Here is a 20,772-nt window from a genome sequence, read left to right as displayed (position 1 = left end):
GAGCACGGTTTGTGCACACGGTACCGGGCACCCGGCAGCCAGAGAAAGAATGAGCTGCTTTCACTGGGATTAAACTGTGAGCAGTTGGGGAGGGGGGGGGGGGCGGCAGGGTCAGCTCCCGGGCAGTGGGACCGAGGAGAGAGGCCCCTGCACCTGCCAGGCCGAGTCACGGGGGGAGGCACAGCAGACGTGATACAATCCCCGTCCCTCGGTGGCTCAGTCCCCGAGCTGTCGTCTTCCCATGAGCCCTTCCCCTTTCCTCGTGGGGCAGACAGGGGTGGCAGATGGGGGCCGCCGCTTTTGGCGGGGGGCAGGACAGCCTCGCTCCAGGTCCTGGCTGTGAGCCCATGGCCCCTCTCCTGGGGCTGGGCCAGGGGCGCAGGGGAGGCTTCCCCACAAGATGATTTCCAGCTCAATAGACGAGCAAGTGGTTTTCAATCTAGGAAGCCGCATGCCCCCCACGCACATCTATAGCATTTTATAGGCTTTCACCCTCTCACCCTGGCAAGACCCCTCGGCCATCTGATGAAAGACACACTCAGTTTCTGCTTCTTCATTCTCTCCACCTCGGTTCCCCAAGCAGACTTCGAGCTCCTGTTGTGTGCTCAGCACAGAGCCAGAGTCGGAAAACAGGCGGTCCTGCCCTCAGGTGACTGCAGTCCGGTGTCAGGGCTGAGCTCTGGGTTCTGTGCCCTTGCCCCGCAGGCACACGGCCTGCTTCCATCTATCCCCCTTCGCCACTCCCCAGCTCTGTGATCTAGGGCCAGCTGGCTTTTCTATGAGCCTCAGTTTCCTCATCTATAAAATGGGGGTAACAAAAGCACCCACGTCCTAGGCCTATGGGTGGGTAAGCTAGTTCTAGGGCAGCACACGCTCAGCTATAAGGAACGGCTCCCTCCTGTCGTGAGGATGAGAGAATTCATCTCCCTGAAATGCTTTAGAATGGCTCCTGGCATGCACGAGGTGCTTACTAATTGTCAGCTCTCACCATAAATACTCCAAAGCTTGCTGTGAAAGCAGCAAGGAGGGAGACGTCCCCGGGCATGGCCACGTTGTGGGGGTGGGAGGTCAGGAAGGCTCCTCGGTGACTTCATCCGGGCCCCGGACGTGATGACTCAGGGTGTCCCTCCCGGGACAGAGCGGCCTGTCCCAAAGCCTGTCCCAAGGCGGCCTGTCCCAAAGAGGCACTGCTGAGAGGGACCAGGGGAGGCGGTGTGGTCTGTGGTCGCGGGCACGGATCAGCAAACTTGTTCTGGAAAAACCAGGTAGTACAGAAGCCTAATTTTAGGCACGGCAGGCCCCACGGTTTCTGTCACAACCATTCTATTCTGTCACCGCAGCATGACAGCAGCCGGGAACGGTAAATGAACGGTGTGACTGTGTTCCCATGAAGCGTTCTACGTGGACGCTGATTTTCGTGTTACAAACCCCTTCCCCACACCACCTTGACCTCTGCTTCTGTTGCCACACCCCCCTCCCTGGCTGTGACCCTGCTGTCCCTCCTTTATGAGGACCCCATACGATGATCAGGGACAGAGAAAGAAAGGGAAGGATGGCGGAGGGAGAAGGAGGCAGACTGGCCACACTGTCAGCATCAGGGTACGCCCTGTGCCTCAGTTTCCTCATCTGTACTAAGGTATATATGCCACCCACCGTCCAGGATTAAAACAGAGCCCAGCAGGGGCACTTGGGTGGCTCAGTCGGTTAAGCATCCCACCCTTGGTTTCTGCTCAAGTCGTGATCTCACGGTTCATGAGCTTGAGCCCCGAATCGAGCTCTGCTCTCCCCTCTATTTCTCTCTCTCTCTCTCTCTGCCCCTCCCCCCACTCTTGCTCAAAATGAATAAATTTTAAAATATAGATAAGTAAAGAAAACAGAGCCCAGCAGACAGTAGGGGCTTGGGAAGTATCAGCCACACCACACGTGGTGACAAGCCCACTGGAGTCAGTCTGGGTCTCTGTCTCCCAAAATGAGAGCAGCGAAAGACTCCTTAAAACCAAGCAAACAGAAACTCTTAATGTCAACAGGAATGAAGACAACAAGGTAAATCGTACCATTTCCACCCAAGGTCAGAGCTGGGTAAGTTCAAAGATCCCTAATTGCCCTCTTTATCTGAGCCACCCACGCAGGGCTCGAATTTCTGGAAAACAAGTCCCAGAGTCCTTCAGGGTCTCCCTTGGCCCCCGAGCAGGAGCGGGTCCTGCACGTCCGGTGCTCGCCGGGATCCCTAGGAAGACCCTTGCCACACCTGCTCCCTTCCTCCCCCAGAGAGGGCTGCTGGCACCGTGTCTAGGGACAAGAGAAGAGAATGGGCCTGGATCACCACGTCGTTGCTGGAATACAAGTGCATGCTTTCCGAAGGTCGGCTAGCATCGCTAAGAGGAGAAAAGGGCAGCCCGTTGGCCAACGTGTGGCAATTGACCATCCTAAAGGAAATAGCACCGTAGTTGAACAGGATAAGTTGAGCCTCCCAAAAGCTGAGAGGCCATGGTGGCCATAATGGCCCATAAATTCAAGAGAGTAAAGTTAAAGTGCAGGAAGGGTTAGTTATACCAAAAACGCTGGCTCTCTTAATTTCAACACGTAGGGGTTAAAGCGACAGATGTGCGCTCTACGCCTTCTACCGACTCTGTTAATAGAACGCACTTACGACGCATGCATTGGCCTCCTTTTTCTCTGAGTAAGGACGAGCCGAGAAGGGTCTGGATAAGCCAGACATTTCCAGAAAAAGCAAGAACCGAACCACACACAGGAAGCAGGCCCAGAGGTGCCGTCCAGGAGGGAAGAGGGCCCAGTAGGGGGTTGCAAGTTGGATGATTTGCAAGGTGCCAACCGGCTGCAAATTCACGGCGCAAACTGAACTCGTGTCCTGGGAGAGAAAGCCAGGAGCATCCGACCAACCCTACTAAAGTGAACGGACACACACGGGTTTCCGTGACATTCAAGAGCAGGCCTGGTGTAAAACGCCCCACGAGCATCAGTTCCCTTGAGCCCCTCTGAGAAAAAGACCCATTATCCCCATTTCGCACTGATTCCTCACAATCCTGGGACAAGTGATACCTCTTCGGGGCACCTGGGTGGTTCAGTCGGTTAAGCAACCGACTTCGGCTCGGGTCACGATCTCAGGGCTCGAGGGTTCGAGCCCCGCGTCAGGCTCTGTGCTGACAGCTCAGAGCCTGGAGCCTGCTTCCGATTCTGTGTCTCCCTCTCCCTCTCTTCCTCCCCTGCTCGTCCTCTGTCTCCCTCTGTCTCTCAAAAGTAAATAAACGTTAAAAAAATTTAAAAAGCAACAAGGGATACCTCTTATCGCGCGTATTACGGATGAGGGAACCGAGGCAAGCGGTGAAGCTTTCACAAAGGACAGCCGGTGGTGTAGTTCAGGCTTGAACCCAGGTGTTTAGCTCCTGAGCCCGTGCCCTAACCACCACCCCACGCTGCCCCCTGAGGAAGGGAGCCGGTGCCGGGGGACCAGAGAGCGCGTGAGAGCTCCAGCGTTGCAAGGGGCCTTTGGCACAGCCCAGGGAGCTCTCCCGATGGCCCCGAAATGCCCCTGAAGTACACCCCACTCTCCTGACCCACCTGGTCACCCTCCCCCTCACGCCCTTTCCACTGCAGACACAACAGCTCAGCGCTCAGGCTTCTCCCACCTCTAGGCAGGGCCTGGGGACGGGGAGGGGGACCCCAGAAGCTTCGTATTTAAACCAGCCCACGGGCTCTTCCGAGGATGCGTTCACTCCCAGCGCGTCAGCCCAGAGGCTGCAATCAACAATTCCAGCGGTAACCAAGCGGACCAGACCTGCCCCTCCATGGTTTTTGGTTCATGGACCGCTGTCCTCGAGAAAGGTCACTGGGTGCCCCCCCCCAACCAGGATTCTATCCCAGCTCAGTTTCCCTGGATCATCCCACCCCTTCTTCTTGGATCAGGAGCCCTCTGCCACCAGCCTGCCCGCCCACGCTGAGGCTGCAGAAAATCCTAGGACGGGGGGAATGGGGGAGTAGGAGGGCGGGGAGGTAAGGAAGAGTGGAGCGTGGAGTCCTGATTCGAACGGGACAGGGTCCCTGAGCCCCTCACGTGGCCCAGCCCCTGCTGGGACGTCGGGCATCCCTTCTGCACCCAGCCAGAGTCCGGGACATGTACCTCTGCCATACACGCAGACCCTTCTCAGCTTCTGTGGGGGTCTCATTGGGCATTTGTCAGGTGGCTCAGTCCTCCCCTCCACGGCTGGCCCTGGAAACCCACCGAGATGCTGGTGCCAGGCTGTGGGCTAGGAGGGGGACTGACACCTGTTGTCTCCTTTAACCCTCTGAGCCCAGGACCACCCTCCCTCTGACAGAGGCTTATGGACACAGCCAGAAGAGCAGGTGACAAGCAGGACTGCCTGGGCCAGGAAGGGCTGACTGGCACCCGCCCGGCTACCCACGGCTTTGTGCTGGGCGGCTTCCTGTCCCAGTTCCCCGCCCCTCCTAGACCTGTTGCCTCGGACACCCAGAGTCTCCTTCCTCCGAGGCTGGCAGAGACCGTGCACTCCTCCGGGCACACACGGAGTCTCGGAGGAGGCAGAGGAGGCCAGGCTGTCACAGGAGGTGTGGAGGCCAGCACAGCACAAGGATCACAGGTAGAGGGGGCATGGGGCGGTCCCTCCCACCAGCCCCGAGGTCACCGGGCCGGGGGGACCAAGCTTGGCAAGAGCGTGGACGGGGGGACACTTGGTGTTGTCCATCCACTCACTGCAAGAGGTGGGGGGCGGGCAGCTGGGGTTGGAAGGAGGCCATTGTACAGATGGAGAAACTGAGGCACGGGGAGAGGAAGAGATGCTCGGGAGGTATGGAGGTCAGGCCTCGCCTCAATCACAGCCCAGCTCTCCGAGCCATGGTGGGAGGGGGGTGTAGAGCCCCAGCGGGGAGGTGCCCAGCCAGCCAGCTGAGAGGAAGGAGCCCGAAGCCATATCATGGAAGTAGGGGGACAGAATGGGAGTGGGGCTTCTTCCCCTCTCTGAGCTTGTTCTGCTCTGTATGGGGGGTGGCAGGTGCTCCCCTCACAGGGTCACTGAGAGCACTGGACAGGAGAGCCTGGGGGGATAGTCCTGGAATGCCTCCCTCCCCCACAATGACACCAAGGAAAGCCACCGGCACGAGGTAGGGCCCCCATCACAAGGGCTTACTGTGCACACCCGACGTTGGGCTCTGAGCTAACCGTGAACTACTGCGTTGAATCCTCACAGCGGCCCATCGAGGCGGGTACTGTTGCGATCTTCGTTTCACAGGTGGGGAAACTGAGGCACGGGGAGGTTAAACAGCTGCCCTGAAATCTCACAATGAATGGGAGAGCTGGGTTCCCGGGCCTGAACCCGTGTCCCAGAGGAAACTACAGGTCGTCCGCCTGGCAGAGTCCCACACTTGGGACCAGGGGAACGAGAGGAGGGACAGAAACGCACTCACCCACTCATCTGCCCCTTCGACAAATGCCCGTAGAGCGCCTATCCTGCGCCAGGGACCGTCAGGGTGCACAGAGAGGGGGTGAGGTCTGCCTTAGGTTTCTAAAGGGATCACGGTCAAGTGAGGCCCTGCCAAGCCTCTACCCTGTCCCACCATCTCCGCCCCCAGCGGCGCTCCAGGGGGCTGTAATAGCCCCAGAACAGGGCCACATGCCCAGGAAAATCCAAGCAGCTTGTGAACCACATTCCTCTGCCGGGAGCCACACCCAGTGGAAACAGTAACAGGCTGAGGCTGGCCAAGAACTAAGCCTCCTCCTGCCCGGAGAAGCCTGGAGAGCAGGGCTGAGCAGAGGGCTGTGCGGGCCAAACGGAAGAGCCCTCTGTGCACCAGGCACTTTACAGAAGTGGTCGTGTACGTCCCCCGACACCCCCGCTCGGAAGCCGGACTTCCAAACCCCTACGATGCAGACAAAAGCCCCTCCTGGTTCAGAGAGGTGAAGCAGCTTGCCTGAGGCAGCACAGCCCTTCTTTATCGATTTGCCATCTGCCCCCTGGCCTGTGCCTGTGGCCGCCCGTGCCAGCCCAGAGCGGCTGTGTCAGCATTGGTCATGGCCCGTTTACCCCTCAGGAAAATCGAGAGGGTTTTCGCATCTGGGGCCAGCTGGCTGACTATGGACGAGCAACCTCTCCGCTCCGGACCTCAGTTTCCCTGTCCGCCAAATGTGCTTTTAACTTCCCCGCCCGCGCCCAAGGCAGCAGCGCGTCTCCGGCAGGAGGCATTTCAAGGTGGCTCCTTGCCACCAGTGGGGCAGCCGCTGAGAACTCCCCAGGGGGAGGGTAAGCCACCAAAGTGATGCTGTCCCAAAGAGTGCCTGAGTCATGCCCCCACCCCCACCCCCACCCCCACCCCCGTGGATGCAGGACGCTGTGGTTTATGAGCTGGGCACAATGACTCCCTTTCGTGTAGGGAACAGAGGGCTGCGTGCCGTCCAGACAGAGCACACAGGGGCCGTGCGAGTGGACAGCTCAGAACTGGCCTATGGACTTAGTCCCTATTTGCTCCTCTGATAACTGGGGTGACCTTAGTTAATATTCACCAGCAGCCTCCCCCGTCGTCCCTCTGGGTCCACTGCTTAAATACGAACCACAACTAGGCTCTGTCTCCTCAGCCTCGGTCACCAGCCCCGGCCTGGGACAGTAAACCGTAAGTATGCCTTCCACTGGGGGAGCCTCCGGAGAGGCCTCGGGGCCCCTGCACTGCCAGGCAGGTCCCGGGAATGCGGAGAGGGTGGCACAGGCCGGGGCCGGACACCCTGTCGTCACAGCAAGGGCAGCCCTGGAGCTCCTCTTCTGTTCCCAAGCCTGCCCAGGGCCTCCCCAGGTCCTACTGGAGAGAACACCGGCCCTCTGTGAGTGGTGTGGACGTGGGACCCCGGGAGGGAGGGTGGCAGAGCTCTTGTGTCCTCCCCACGGGCTGCCTCCTGCAGGGCTCACCGCCTTCCCTGTGCCTGGGGGCGTATCTTCTCCCCGCTTCTAAGGGTGAGAAAGATAAGGTTTGTCCCCCAGAGAGGGACAGTGGGGAGCCCGGACTCATATAGGGAGCTTGGGGGAGGCAGGTGGGACCGGAGCCCAGAGTTCCTGCGCGGATATGCCCAGATCAGAACCACGCTGGGCTTCCCTGTCCGTGGGCTTCTGGGCGCCCTCGTTCGTGGTGCGAGATCCAAAACCCTGGGGGGGCACCGTCCTCGGGGCTCGGAGCTGTGCTCCTGAGCCCTTGCTGTAGCCAGGTGGCTGCTGATCTCCTTACATGCGGTCAGGACCTTAGACCTCATAGCAGCCTTTTGCGGTGGTTACTGAGGTTATTCCCATTTTACAGATACGGAAGTCAGGAACAGAGAAGTTTAGAACTTGCCCCAAATTACACACTCTCCGGGATTCAAACCGAGGCCGCCTAACTCCAGAGCTCACGTTCCCAAACCTCCTCCCCCTGCCAACATAATTGTCTCGGGTCTTGGGCGCCAGCTGGGGAATGGGAAGCCTGGGCTGGCCTCGAGGCCTCTTTGATGCTGGGTGACCCTGGACCACTGCTCAACCTCTCTGTCCCCTTGGACAAACCGTAGACAGCTTTTGCCCTCTTTCCCCTCACCCCACCCCTCCAGCCTTGATCTCCGGAGCACGGGAAGGATAAAATGTCTCTGTCATCGGTTTTTGGAGACGGAGGCTACAACGATGGCCAAGGCCACCAGACTCCCACGTGGTGCTCCAAAAGGCCCATAACAATATCAGTAACGGCTGAGGCTCCCTGACAGCTGACAGTGTGTGAAGCGTTTCTTGGCACTTTGCACATATTTAATTTGCACCGTCGCTCCGTGAGGAAATGCACGCTGGTCATCTCCCCGAAACGGAGATTCAGAGAGGTTACGTAACTTGCCCAAGGTCACACAGCTGATATCGAACTGAACGCAAGCCTTCTGGCCTCATAGCCTCTGAGCTTAGCCCCAAGCGATGCTTCCCCCCTTCCCTGAGCCAGACCACTCCACCGATTTCCTGTTTCAAGGTGTCTGGCTTCAGCTTTGTACACAGAGAAGGACAGAAGGCCAAGTTCCGGAATCAAAATGCTTAGTTAAGATGAAATCCCAGATTCATAAGCAACCAGGTGTATGGCTTTCAGTAAGTTACATAACCTCTGTGACCCCAGTTTCTCCATCTCTACAACGGGGCTGATAGTAACTCCCACTTCGTAGGGTAAGCTTTGTCGGGGACATTAGATGACACAGAGACAGTGAAACTGGACACGATGGTATTTACTGGACACGATGACAGTGACGGTGACGCTGAGGCACAGGTTTGGGCACAGAATTGAATTTAAAATTCTCCGAAACTCAGAGGCCGTTCATCGCTGAGCACGGACCCTCTTCTCTGGTCCTGGGCAATACGGCAACCGGCCGGGAAGGGACCTGCCAGTTTTTCCACTTGAACCCTACCTGTGCGTAGGTACGAGGGCGTCCACACCTGGCAGGTGCCCACCCACCCGTCACCTTGTCTGCACCTCACATCTGCCACGCACAGGCATCTTCCCTCCGCTTTACAGACAGGAAGCCGGGGGTCAACGGAGTGAAGTCACCTGCCCAAGGCTATCGCCCACAGGTGGTTGAGCTGAATCACACCTGGGCTTATTCAGGGCCAGGTTTTAGCAGGCGGTTGATGCCCCAGTGGCTTGCCTGGACCCCACTGGGTCACCCGGGATCATTCATTTTATGCTTGTGGGTGGAAATGGTATTTGACTAGGCAAAGAAATGGCTCACTTCACGGGCCCCCTCCCTGGCAGACTGCTCCCACCTGCCCTGGATGCCGGAGATGTCGCCATGACGTCCTCATTCCTGAGGTTTAAAGCTCGGTCTCTACACCTCCGAGTGCCTCCCCGTCCAGGACACCATCTTCCCCAGCATCAGGCTCTGGGGGCGCCGGGTGCCGCCTTTGACAGAAGGGCGTGGAGAAAGCAGAAGGCTGGGGGCCCTGAGTTGGAAGGAGAAACTGAGAGGCAAAGGGAAGCCAAGAGGAGGCTCAAGCCCCACGTCAGCGTCCCCCGGGGCCCAGTTCTGACACCCACAGAGTCTGAGACCCGAGGACACGGCTGTCTCAATCTGCCGTTCAAGTGGTAGGGAAACCAAGGCTCGTTCCAGCTCTGCCACCGATTCGCTGTGTGGCCTTGGCAAGGCCCTGACCCTCTCTGGGCCTCAGACTTTTTACCAGAGTAGGCAATGTTACACGCACTGAGACGGCTGTGCCCATGATGGCGGCGGCCCCTCCCCAGCCAAGCCCCCCAGCCAGCAGCTCCCTCCTCCGAGGGAGCCTCTCCCACCCCCCACCTCCCCTCGCCACACCCCTCACTCCATTTCGCATCACCAAACCCAGACCGCTGCTAACCGAGAATCCAACGTCGGTGCAGGGGAAACTCATTCGGATGTCCCCCCACCTGGATTTCTACAGCTGCGTGTGGTCGGTCATGTTTGGATTATTTAGAGCCACGAAGGCCAGGGAAAGGGTGGTGGAGAGAAGCCAGTGTTGTACTGGGTCTTGCTGGTTTGTCCCAAAGACACCCGTAAAGGTCGGGGAGGCTACACGAGACCCAACGTTTCTTATTCCCAGCTTTTTCCTCTCCGGTTTTCAAATTCCAACTTTAAGGATTCCTCTGCCTTTTTGGGCTTGATGGTTTTCGTTACATGAGAAACAGCTACCTGATGTGGCCGTGGGCACGTCCTCCTCTGCTCGGGCCTCAGTTTCCCCACCCGTGAAGACAGAAGGTTGTGCTGAGGGGGTGCAGGCTGGTGGCCCGTGGCGGGGCCACATCTGGGGCAGGGGGAGCTCAGAGGAGCAGGGCGGGTTCTGGGTCGCTGTGAGTGATGTGGACTGTGACCAGCGCCAGGCAGAGCCTGCTCTAGCTGGTTCAGCCATGAGCCTTGCTGCTTCCTCTTGTGTCCCCAGAGCCAGGGGACCCATGTCCGTCCCCGGCCTGCCCTCTGAAGGCCTCTGGTTGGCAGCCCCTGCCAGCCGCCAGAACCCGTCAGGGTTCAGTCTGGTGTCAGACTTACTTCACCGGATTCTCCCAACAAGCTCACTTCTCTATAGGAGGCAACAGGAAAACCAGAGAGACTGAGTGGCTTGTCCTGGTCACCCAGCTGGTAGTGACAAAGCCCACCTTAGAAATGCTTTTTCAACGCCTACCCCCCTGCCCCACGTATGCGCACAAACCCCTAATCTACTGGGGGAATCAGTATGTCGACCGTCCACGTCACCGCCGACCCCAGCTTTGGGACGGAGGTGTGGCGAGGATGTGCGGGTAAGCTGGCCGCAGGGACTGGACCCCCTTCACGTGGCCGAGGCCCCGGACCCCTGTGGGGCTGTCCTTCAGCTCCGGCAAAAGTGCTAGGGGCTGAGGCTCACCCTGCGTGCTGAGTGGGGACGGCCCCCCGGCCCCTTGTGACCTGGCTGTGTGTCACTGGGCGAGATCTCGCCCCCTCTGGGCAGCAGCCTCGTGTCCGGTAAATAAAAAGAGTTCACAGAAGTGTTCCCGTTCCCATCCAGTCGTACCTGAGCCTGATCCGGCCCATTTCCCGGGTAAGTGTGCACAAATCTCCCGTGCTCGTTGTTGCCTTAGTTTCCCCTTTTGTGGAGCAGGGACCGTGGCACACAGGCCATTGTGGGTGTTAGTGCCACTGCCAAGACCCAGCCTGCCCGGGTCTGTGATTCCGGGCCTGCTACTTCCCTGCCCTGCGGCCTCGGGCAGGTGACTTAAACCTCTCTGGGCCTTTGGTCTCCTCCTCTGTAAATGGACGATTGTCGTATGCCCTGGGTCACAGGCCATTACAAGAGGGCCCGGAGAGGAGACGGCAAGGGGCTTACAAGGGGGCCTGGCAGGTGGGGAGCCCCGTAGAGCCTCTGCTGCTGTTCTGTCCTCCATGATGAGGGCGAAGGGAAGTCCTCGGCACTGGGCCGGCACACGATAAGGGTTCGGTAAGCTGGGGATGCTGCCGGTGGTGTCAGTCAGCGGCCGAGGGACTCAGCGTGCGGCCTGACGTGGGCGTGGTGCCCCCTCTCTGTCTCGCAGGACGATGCCATCCTCCATCACGTGGGGCCTCCTCCTGCTGGCGGGTCTGTGCTGCCTGGTCCCCTGCTCCCTGGCTGAGGGTCTCCAGGGAGACGCTGTCCAGGAGACAGTGGCATCCCAACACGACCATGAGCACCACGAGGCGCCGGCCTGCCACAAAATCGCCCCGAACCTGGCTGACTTCGCCTTCAGCATGTACCGCCAGGTGGCCCATGAGTCCAACCACACCAACATCTTCTTCTCCCCCGTGAGCATCGCTACGGCCTTCGCGATGCTGTCTCTGGGGAGCAAGGGTGACACTCACACCCAGATCCTGGAGGGCCTCGGTTTCAACCTCACCGAGAGAGCAGAGGGTGAAGTCCACGAGGGCTTCCAGCAGCTTCTCCACACCCTCAACCGGCCGGACAGCCAGCTGCAGCTGACCACCGGCAGTGGCCTGTTCATCAACGAGAGCGTGAAGCTTCTGAACAAGTTTCTGGAGGACGTCAAGAACCTGTACCACTCGGAAGCCTTCTCCATCAACTTCGGAGACAACCAAGAGGCCAAGAAACGGATCAACGATTACGTAGAGAAGGGAACCCAAGGAAAAATTGTGGATTTGGTCCAAGATCTTGACAAAGACACAGTTTTTGCTCTGGTGAATTACATTTTCTTTAAAGGTAAGGTTGTAACAGCCACCTGAGCTGACTCCCACGAGAACGTCCAAAAATAGTCTCAAACACACAGTTCTTAAACTTGCCGTGGCAGGGCAGGGAGACTAAATCAGTGCACCTCTGCATATGTTATTCAACTAAGGTCAGGGGACGATGGGTGGGACAGTCAAATCGTCCTCTTCTCTGCAGGACTTTTCAGAGCCTTTAACGTCCTAGTGTACGTTGTCAATCCCTAGCAGGGAGGGCGGTGAAACAGGCAGGCTTAGCAGAGAGTATGAAGGGAAGGGGCGTCCTGGGAACACACTTCCGACAACTCCAGTGCGGTGGAGGGAGGGACGGCTCTGGAGACAGAAACACCAGGGTGCAAACCTTTCCTCTATCGCTTATTAGCTATTTGACTCTAAGCTATTTGACTCTAACCTCTTTGAGGCTCTGGTTTCTTCTCTGTAACGGACACGTAATCATGCCCTTGTTGGCGGGTTTCTGTGAGGACTGAACAAGTTACAAAGAACATGGGGCTGCATGCTCGCGCAGCAGGTGCTCAGCTGAACTTGAACCTCAGCCTGGCCTCCTCCCTGAGGGATGGCAACGTGGAGGGGGGCGGTGGAGGGTGCCTGCAGGCCCCAGAGGGCACTCCAAGGCAGTGGAAATGGCCTGGGGCAGGGAGGTGAGAGCAAGGCCAGGGATGCCTCCTCCCCGCTGCGGGCTCCTCGCTCTGGAGGCAAGAGTGTGATGCAGAGCACGGGGCCAGAGCGGGCAGATGTTAGGTCCCAGCTCTGCTGTGTGACTTCTGGTGGGTCTGGCCCTTCTCCAGCCTCAGTCTCCATCCCTGTGCAATGGGGAAGTTTGGCACAGGGGTTCCCGGGGCGCCCTCCCTCTGGGCCTTGCCCGGACAGTGCTGCTCTCTCGGTGCAGTGGAGGGGAGCTACCCGGGCATTGCCATTCTGCCCAGCGGTCCAGGGAAAGGCTTGGGGTGGGGGCGAGAGCGATTTCCTGAATGATAAGAGCCGCCCGTTAACAAGGGGCAGGGAGACTCCCACAGGGACGTGCCGAGTATGACTGATGTCAGTAATTTTCATTTAGCATCTCCCAAGCCACCCTCAAATACGTGAGCAAGGAATACAAGTAAAAATGCTCGCTTTGCATATCCAGACTGGCAGGCCTTAGCCTCGATAACATAGACCTTCTGGATCCTCCTCCGGTCTTGCATTCTTCTCTCTAACGTCCTTTCAGTAGACTGTTCATGGCAGCCCCATTTTACAGATGGTGACACTGAGGCTCGGAGAGAAGTTGTCTCACCAAGGAGACTCGGGGCTTTTTTATCCCACCCTATTGTCCAAACCTTCCCCCACCGCCGGCTGAAGCCCACCTTCCCTTCCCTCCAGGCAAATGGGAGAAGCCCTTCGAGCTCCAGCATACCACAGAGGAGGACTTCCACGTGGACGAGGACACCACGGTCAGGGTGCCCATGATGAGCCGCCTGGGCATGTTCGACGTCCACTACTGCGACATGCTCTCCAGCTGGTCGCTGCTCATGGACTACGTGGGCAACGCCACCGCCTTCTTCATCCTGCCCGACCAGGGCAAAATGCAGCAGCTGGAGGAAACGCTGAACAGGGACATCCTGGCCAAGGCCCTGGAAAAGAGACATTCCAGGTGATTCCCAAACCAGAGAACAACCCGGGAGCCGCCGCGTCCGGCCGGGTCCCAGGGAGGGAGGGCGGCCCCACGCCCCGTGCGCCCCACAGCGGGGCGGGACCTGGTGTCCCAGACCCAGGCTGCCATCGTTCAGACCGCACCGGCCGGGCTCCGTGACAGGACGGTGCCCGCGGTGAGGAGGCCAGAGTCCTGTCCTTGGGGACTCGCTTCCCCACCGGGGACACTGTCCCTTCCCGGTGCCAGCACGCGCCCTGGGAGGACCACGAAGGGAGAGGTGGGCTTCTGGCGAGGGGGGCAGCGGATGTGGAGTCAGAGCATATGACGCCCGGGGCCGGACGGGGACAGCCTGCCTGGGGTCGGCCGGGAAGGCAGAGGCCCCGGGGAGGGACCCTCGGGCGCACCTTGGAGCAGGGTTTGGGCTCCTCTGTCACCAGACAGGTGTGGACTGATTGGGTCCCCGTAGTGAGGTAATGCATGAGCGTGCACCCCAAATTAGTGCATAAAACGCCCAAGCCCTCGTGACCTATTTTATCCTCCACACGATGACAAGATACACGCACGTATAAATGTAGCAATGGGAACGTATATAAATAATCAAGTACAATTCACACATGAAACTGACACCCAGAAGAATACATAATAAGCATATCCGTGCTTAAGTGAATATAAAGACACGAAAGAGCATAAGGATACAATTAAAGTAGCAGTTTTAATACCTCCTCGCCCCACCCCCACCCCCCACTCCTGGGCTGCCTGCGCCAGAAGCTGAAAGAAGAACAAGGCGGTGCCGAATCCGGATCGGGTCGAGCGGAGCCTCAGTGCCAGTCAGCTCGCTCTGGCAGACCCTGCTCGGGGCCACACGCTGGCCCCACGGAAAAGCAGAGCGGGGCATTCGGCCCGTGGGCTCACGCATGACTCGCCGAGCAGATGTCCCTCCACACTCATCCCACGTTCCCCTGGGATTCGGGCTCTGGGGAGGTCCCGGTCTGGGGGACACCTGACCCTGCAGGGCGGTGCGCTGAGCGCTCCCCAGGGGACTTCCTGGAGGGCTGCTCGGAGGAGGCAGGAGGGGGCATCTGACACTTTGCAGGACAAGCCATCCCTGTGATTCTACATCCTCTGACCCGGGGGGGGGGGGGGGGAGGAGCTAGAAATGGAATAACCCGTGCACACCTCCAGCGCTCCCGTGGGGGCAGGGCGAGGGCCACTGACAGGGAGAAACAACCAGAAATGAAACGCTCAATGCTGTGAAACGCCTTTGTTTCCGAACCGTCGTCACAGGTCTGCCAATTTACATTTGCCCAAACTGTCCATTTCTGGAACCTACGATCTGCAAACCGTCCTGAAAAAAATGGGCATCACCAAGGTCTTCAGCAACGAGGCAGACCTCTCAGGGATCACTGAGCAAGGTCCCCTGAAGCTGTCCAAGGTGAGTGTGTCCCTGGTGGCCATTGGCCACCGGTGCGTGTGGGGGACAAAGGGACACAAACACCTCTGCAGACTGAGGTTCCTGACGAGCGCCCTGGATCCACTGACACTGGAATGTGGGCAGGTGACAATGGAGGAGGTGGCCTCACATGCTTCTGGCACTTTAGGGACCTCCTCCGCACTTGTGGCACTGACACTCTGGGTCATTTTTGGCCAGGGCCTTCCCTTCTTTGGGCCTCGATGGACCCACAGTTACAAAGGCAGGCTGGAGCTCAGGGATTTCAGAGGACTTTTGCCCCTGCGTCTGTGACACTGGGAGCCATTGGCCAATCGCTGAGTCTAGGTGAATGAGTGATTTTGCCTAAAGATACCATTTATTCAGAAAATTAAAGGTGACTAAAGCCACAACCGCAGCTCGAAGGCTGGCTGGGAACTGAGTGCCTGGTGTGGACCAGATGCAACGAAGGTCCCCGTCAGAGTCCTGAGCCCCAGGGTGCTTGACATCAGGGAGGGAGGCAATGGATGGGGAAGGACAGGCCAGGTGGAGAAAGGCCCACATAAGCCCCTCCCTGGGCAACACCCCCCTCCTTGGGCCTCGCTCCCAGGGCTGGGTTGGGGACGGCAGCCCATCCCCACTCAGGACAGGCCGCCGTGCTCTCGCCCTGTAGGCGCTGCATAAGGCCGTGCTGACCATCGACGAGAAAGGGACAGAAGCCGCTGGGGCCACATTTATGGAAGCCATCCCCATGTCGATGCCCCCAACTATCCAGTTCAACAGGCCCTTTGTGATCATCCTCTACGACAGAAACACCAAGAACATCCTCTTCATGGGAAAGGTGGTGAACCCCACCCACACAACACCTGGCTTTCTGAATTCAGCCCCCTCCCCAGACGACAGACATTAAAGAATGATCCGGCCCAAGCTTGTGTGTGACATCCTTCATCCTTCACCTGAGTCTCCCCTTCCATCCCCCGGCAGTGTGTGGAATGTGGGTCACAGCGACCTTTGGTGTCCACTGTTCACTCTCTATCAGGCCTTCCCACTGTCTGGGAGCGGTGCTGGGCCGGGGCGAAATGTTTGCCCCGGTCACTCTGGAAAAGCTCTAGGCTTTCAGTCTTATCTGGGAGTCCCCGAGGGGGCATCGCAAGGGCTCAGATTCCAGCCCCCAGCCCCCAGCTCCCACTGGGCTCCCCCTGCCCCGCTGGTGCTCGCAGCGCCCCCCACGGCAGCCCCTCCCCCTGCTGCCCCTCAACCTCGAGGCTGCCTCCCTGTTGCTTCCAGAACCTTCCACTCACACAGGGGCACTGAGCTGCCGCATCTCCAGCTGCAGAGGGAGAATACTTGGTTCCTTTCCCTCATCCCGCCCTCCCACCTGAGCCAGGCTTGGGCTCCTACCAGTCGGAGCTCTTTCCTGCAAACATCTACGGCCCATCTTTCCTGGCAACTTTTTCAGCGGGGCCGGACTGGGAACACGCGCTTCGGCCCTCGTTCTTCCTTCTCTGCTCCTGGAGAAAACATTACTCCTAGAAGCAGGTGGGACTTCTACCTGCTCTGCTCCCCACATGGGCCTCTGGGTCTTGGTCTGTGTCACCTGCTCAGACTAGTCCCAGGCTGCCAGCACCCCCCCGCCCCCCGCGAGACACTTAACCTGTGTCCTCTTCTACCTAATCATGTGGCCAAGTTGTGAACGACTCTGGAAAGTCATCACAGTGGTTCCTTGGTCATGGCAAAGGAAGTAGGTCATCAAGCCCACGAGCCTTACCTGCCCTCCCTCGGCTAAGCTGTGACAAGGGACACTTTCCATCTTGCCTTATGCCTGCCCCATGGCCCTCCATGCAGTGTTCTGAGGGAAACCACAACTCCTATACCACAGCTGTGGCCTTGCCGGGAGCAGCCCTTTTCACGAAGGGCCATGTGGCTCTTTCTTGCCTTGCTGAGCCTCACTGGAGGCCTACAGCAGTCAGAAAGTCCTGCCAGACCCCAGCCTGAGGGAGCCAGCGCCCTGGGCTCTCGGGAACGTGCTCGTCCTGTGGCCGGTCTGCCCCACCCCGTACAAATCTAGTGATGCCCCCCTGAGCCACTCGCTGGGGCGCACGTGCATCTAAACAACTACGATGTCATAGGAAATGTACCTCTTTTAGGTCAAAATGGCCATGTAGGTGCAATCCCACGTGGCTCAACAGAATCACGATCCTCCTGTCTCCCAGATAAGCCTGATACCATTCTGATTTTTCTCAGCCCGGAGACCTCCAACCTCCCCAGATTCCATTCATGATACAACCATTGTCCAACACCCGGAGCGATGCCAGAGTGAGATTAAGTTCAAACTCTGCAGCGTCCCAGCTGTGTGACGTCAGAGAAGTCACCGAACCTCTCTGGGTCTCAGCAGCCTCACCGTGGTTGTAACACCGATTTCTGAGTTGGTGCGCACTTCAGACCAGGTACTCAAAAAAGGCTTTGAAAGGAGAGCTGAGGGGGCGCCTGGGCGGCTCAGTTGGTTGAGCATCCGATTGTTGATTTCGACTCAGGTCATGATCCCAGGGTCGTGGGACTGAGCCCCATTTCGGGCTCTGCACTGCCCCTCTCCTCTGCTCACGTACTCTCTCTCTCTCTCAAATGAATAAATAAATAAATAAATAAATAAATACAGGAGAGCCGATCCGGGTGCTGATGTAAGGGACTACATTTGTGACATTCATGAGCTCTTTCTTTTTTTGTTTTTTTTAATTTTGTTTTAATTTTTTTTTAACGTTTATTTATTTTTGAGACAGAGAGAGACAGAGCATGAACAGGGAAGGGGCAGAGAGAGAGGGAGACACAGAATCCGAAGCAGGCTCCAGGCTCCGAGCTGTCAGCACAGAGCCCGACGCGGGGCTCGAACTCACGGACCGTGAGATCATGACCTGAGCTGGAGTCGGACGCTTAAGCGACCGAGCCACCCAGGGGCCCCACATGAGCTCTTTCTATAAGCCCGGCACCCCTTGAGGGGCCAGTCAAGCATTTTCCTATATAATCCTCGTGGCAGCCGCTGGTGGAGCTGCTCTGCTCTCATACGCCCATTCTCCAGAGGAGGAAACTGAGGCTCAGAGACGCTGGCTGTCTTGCTCAGGGTCACGGAGCTAGTCAGTGGCAGAGCTGGCTTCAGGAACTCTACTTGTTCTTGCAAACCTCAGCACCTCACCCACACTCCCTCCCCCAGACACCCACAAGCTAAACTCCTGCCTCAGGCGTGGGAAATGCTGGGGCCTGCAGCCACACGCCTGAGACGCCTGCGTGAGAAAACACCGTCCAGCCCAGAGGAAGAGCAGAGGATCGGTTGGAGCTCTCCCAGCCCTCTTGACAACCGACGGCAAGCCACCTGCGTGGCACTGCGTGCTCCCCCCCCGCCCCCCAGTATTGAGGAGGTCAGGGGACAGATGCAAAGGCCCGTCGGAACTCTGGAGTCCAGGAAAACATCAGGAAGGGAGGGAGTTAAGGGCACTCACCTAAGACACACCATCCTCCCACTTCACAGAATGGCCTGTCGTCACATTAGTCTGGGCTCTGGTGGCCCAAACCCGATTCGAATTAGCTTCGGGTCCCCAGGCGGGGGATTCATCGGCCCGTGAGAACCACGGGCCCGCTCGCGGGTGGGAGAAACAGCAAGGCAACCTCGTCCTTAAGGACGGGAGCGCGGCACCAATCGTGCGGATCAGACATAAGCGTCCACTTGGCCTGTTCTTTAAGATGTATTCACTGTCGGGGCACCTGGGTGGCTCAGCCGGTTAAGCGTCGACTCTCGATTTCTGCTCAGGTTGTGATCTCACGCTTGTCAGATGGAGCTCCGGGAGGAGCCCTGAGTCGGGCTCTGAGATGAGCGAGGAGCCTGCTCGGGATTCTCTCTCTCTCTCCCTCTGCCCCTCCTCCGCTCCTGTGCACTCACGCTCTCTCTCTCTCTCTCTCTCAAAATAACAGACATTTAAAAAAAAAAATTTTATGTTTATTTATTTTTGAGAGACAGAGAGAGACAACACAAGCAGGAGGGGCAGAGAGAGGGAGACACTGAACTCAAAGCAGGCTCCAGGCTCCGAGCTGTCAGCGCAGAGCCCGACGCGGGGTTCAAACCCACGAACAGCGAGATCATGACCTGAAGTCAGACTCTTAACCGATTGAGCCACCCATGCCCCCGATAATAGACGTTTTTTAAAATATTTATTTATTTTTGAGAGAGAAAGCAGAGGAGGGGCAGAGAGAGAGGGAGAGAGAGAATCCCAAGCAGGCTCCCAATGTCAACACACAGCCTGACACAGGGCTTGAGCCCATGAACTGTGGGATCATGACCTGAGCCAAATTCAAGAGTGGGACACTTAACGAACTGAGCCACCCAGGCGCCCCAAAATAGTAAACATTTTTAATATAATAAAACAAAATAAAATAAAATAAATGTATTTGCTCTCTAGTCTGACCTTTGGAACCAGTCCCTGAAGGGCGCAGGCTAAGAATCATTATCCCTAATTTATAGAGGAGGAAATGGAGGTCCAGCAGGTTAGAAGACCTCGATATCAGGTGCCTGTCAGAGTGGTTAAAATGAGCAAATCAGGAGACTACAGATGCTGGCGAAGAAGTGGAGAAACGAGAACCCTCTTGCACTGTTGGTGGGAATGCAAACCGGTGCAGCCGCTCTGGAAAACAGTGTGGAGGTTCCTCAAAAAATTAAAAATAGATCTACCCTATGACCCAGCAATAGCACTGCTAGGAATTTACCCAAAGGATAAAGGAGTGCTGATTCATAGGGGTAGTTGTACCCCAATGTTTATAACAGTGCTTTCAGTAATAGCCAAATCGTGGAAAGAGCCCAAATGTCCATCAAATGACGAATGGATAAAGAAGATGTGGTTTATATACACCATGGAATACTACTTGGCAATGAGAAAGAATGAAATCCTGCCATTTGCAACAACGTGGATGGAACTGGAGGGTATTATGCTGAGTGAAATAAGGCAGGCAGAAAAAGACAGATATCATCTGTTTTCACTCATATGTGGAACTCGAGAAACTTAACAGAAGACCATGGGGGAGGGGGAGGAGAAAACATAGTTTCAAACAGAGAGGGAGGCAAACCCAAAAGAGACTCTTAAATACAGAGAACAAACTGAGGGTTGATAGGGGGGCAGGGGAAAGGTGAAAATGGGTGAAGGGCGTTGAGGAAGGCACTTGTTGCGATGGGCACTAGGGTGTTGTATGAATCACTGGAATCTTCCCCCGAAACCAAGAGCACACTGTATACATTATATGTTAGCTAACTTGATGGTAAATCATATTTAAAAAAATTTTTTAAATATTCACTAGTTAAAATAAAATAAAACAATAAAAAGTAAATAAGGGGGTGGAAAGAAAGTAACTAATACTAAAAAAAAAAAAAGAAAAAGAAAAAGAAAAAGAAAAAGAAATCAAGTGCCTTACTCAGAAATCAGGTGCAGCACAGGCCTAGAAATCGGGTACCGCCCTCAGGCCCCGGCGGGAGTGAGAAATATGTATAAGTAAACAGTGATGTCTTTGGTAGACCATCATCACTAGTCTCGAAATATGTCCTGAGTCCTAGAGCTCTGAGGTGACTTTCGGCATTAAAATGCTAGGATAAAAGTGTCCAAGGCAGGGTGAAAAGCACACAGAATTCTGGAGCCTTCTAACTAGCACGGAGCCACGAACAGGGCTTTCGATGGCACCTCCATCTGAGTGGGCCTCAGTGCCCGTCCCTGCAAAATGGGGACAGTGAGACCTAACTCGCTCAAAGTTTCTCCTATGGCTGATGGCGTGCCGCGTCTTCGGCCGTGGCACCGGCTCTTGCCTGATAGCGAACATCCGACTGCCGATTCTGAAAATAGCGGTCTGTGGGGGCTGGTTTCCCTGTCTCTTCATTTGCCGGCAGGAAAGTAAGAGGGACGAATTACAGATATCTGCACATTTCGTTACGGAGGACCTTGGCTTGGGACTCAGGTGGCCCGGGAT

The 20,772-nt window shown here is 57.0% G+C and overlaps 1 protein-coding gene across 2 annotated transcripts; it reads left to right on the top strand.

The window, feature by feature from the left end:
- The first annotated feature begins 4,432 nt into the window (after positions 1 to 4,432).
- SERPINA1 (serpin family A member 1) lies at positions 4,433 to 15,705 on the top strand. Of its 2 annotated transcripts, none has more exons than XM_030319879.2 (5): positions 4,433 to 4,616; positions 11,044 to 11,702; positions 13,082 to 13,352; positions 14,637 to 14,784; positions 15,452 to 15,705. In XM_030319879.2, the coding sequence occupies exons 2-5, from the start codon at positions 11,048 to 11,050 to the stop codon at positions 15,686 to 15,688; spliced, it is 1,311 nt and encodes a 436-aa protein (XP_030175739.1). In that variant the 5' UTR covers positions 4,433 to 4,616; positions 11,044 to 11,047; the 3' UTR covers positions 15,689 to 15,705. The 2 variants fall into 2 exon arrangements, with proteins under 2 accessions (XP_030175739.1, XP_030175738.1); XM_030319878.2 differs by lacking the exon at positions 4,433 to 4,616 and adding an exon at positions 6,402 to 6,639.
- The last annotated feature ends 5,067 nt before the right edge of the window (positions 15,706 to 20,772 follow it).

This window comes from Lynx canadensis, chromosome B3 (assembly GCF_007474595.2).
Source record: "Lynx canadensis isolate LIC74 chromosome B3, mLynCan4.pri.v2, whole genome shotgun sequence".
Lineage (NCBI taxonomy): Eukaryota > Metazoa > Chordata > Mammalia > Carnivora > Felidae > Lynx > Lynx canadensis.
This window is presented reverse-complemented; position numbering and strand designations above follow the sequence as displayed.

Bases quoted from the DNA above. Each gene is read 5' to 3' on its own strand.
- SERPINA1 (XM_030319879.2), top strand. From the start codon at position 11,048: ATGCCATCCTCCATCACGTGGGGCCTCCTCCTGCTGGCGGGTCTGTGC. The intron at 11,703-13,081 runs GTAAGGTTGTAA...CCTTCCCTCCAG, and splicing joins GAATTACATTTTCTTTAAAG to GCAAATGGGAGAAGCCCTTC. The intron at 14,785-15,451 runs GTGAGTGTGTCC...CTCGCCCTGTAG, and splicing joins GTCCCCTGAAGCTGTCCAAG to GCGCTGCATAAGGCCGTGCT.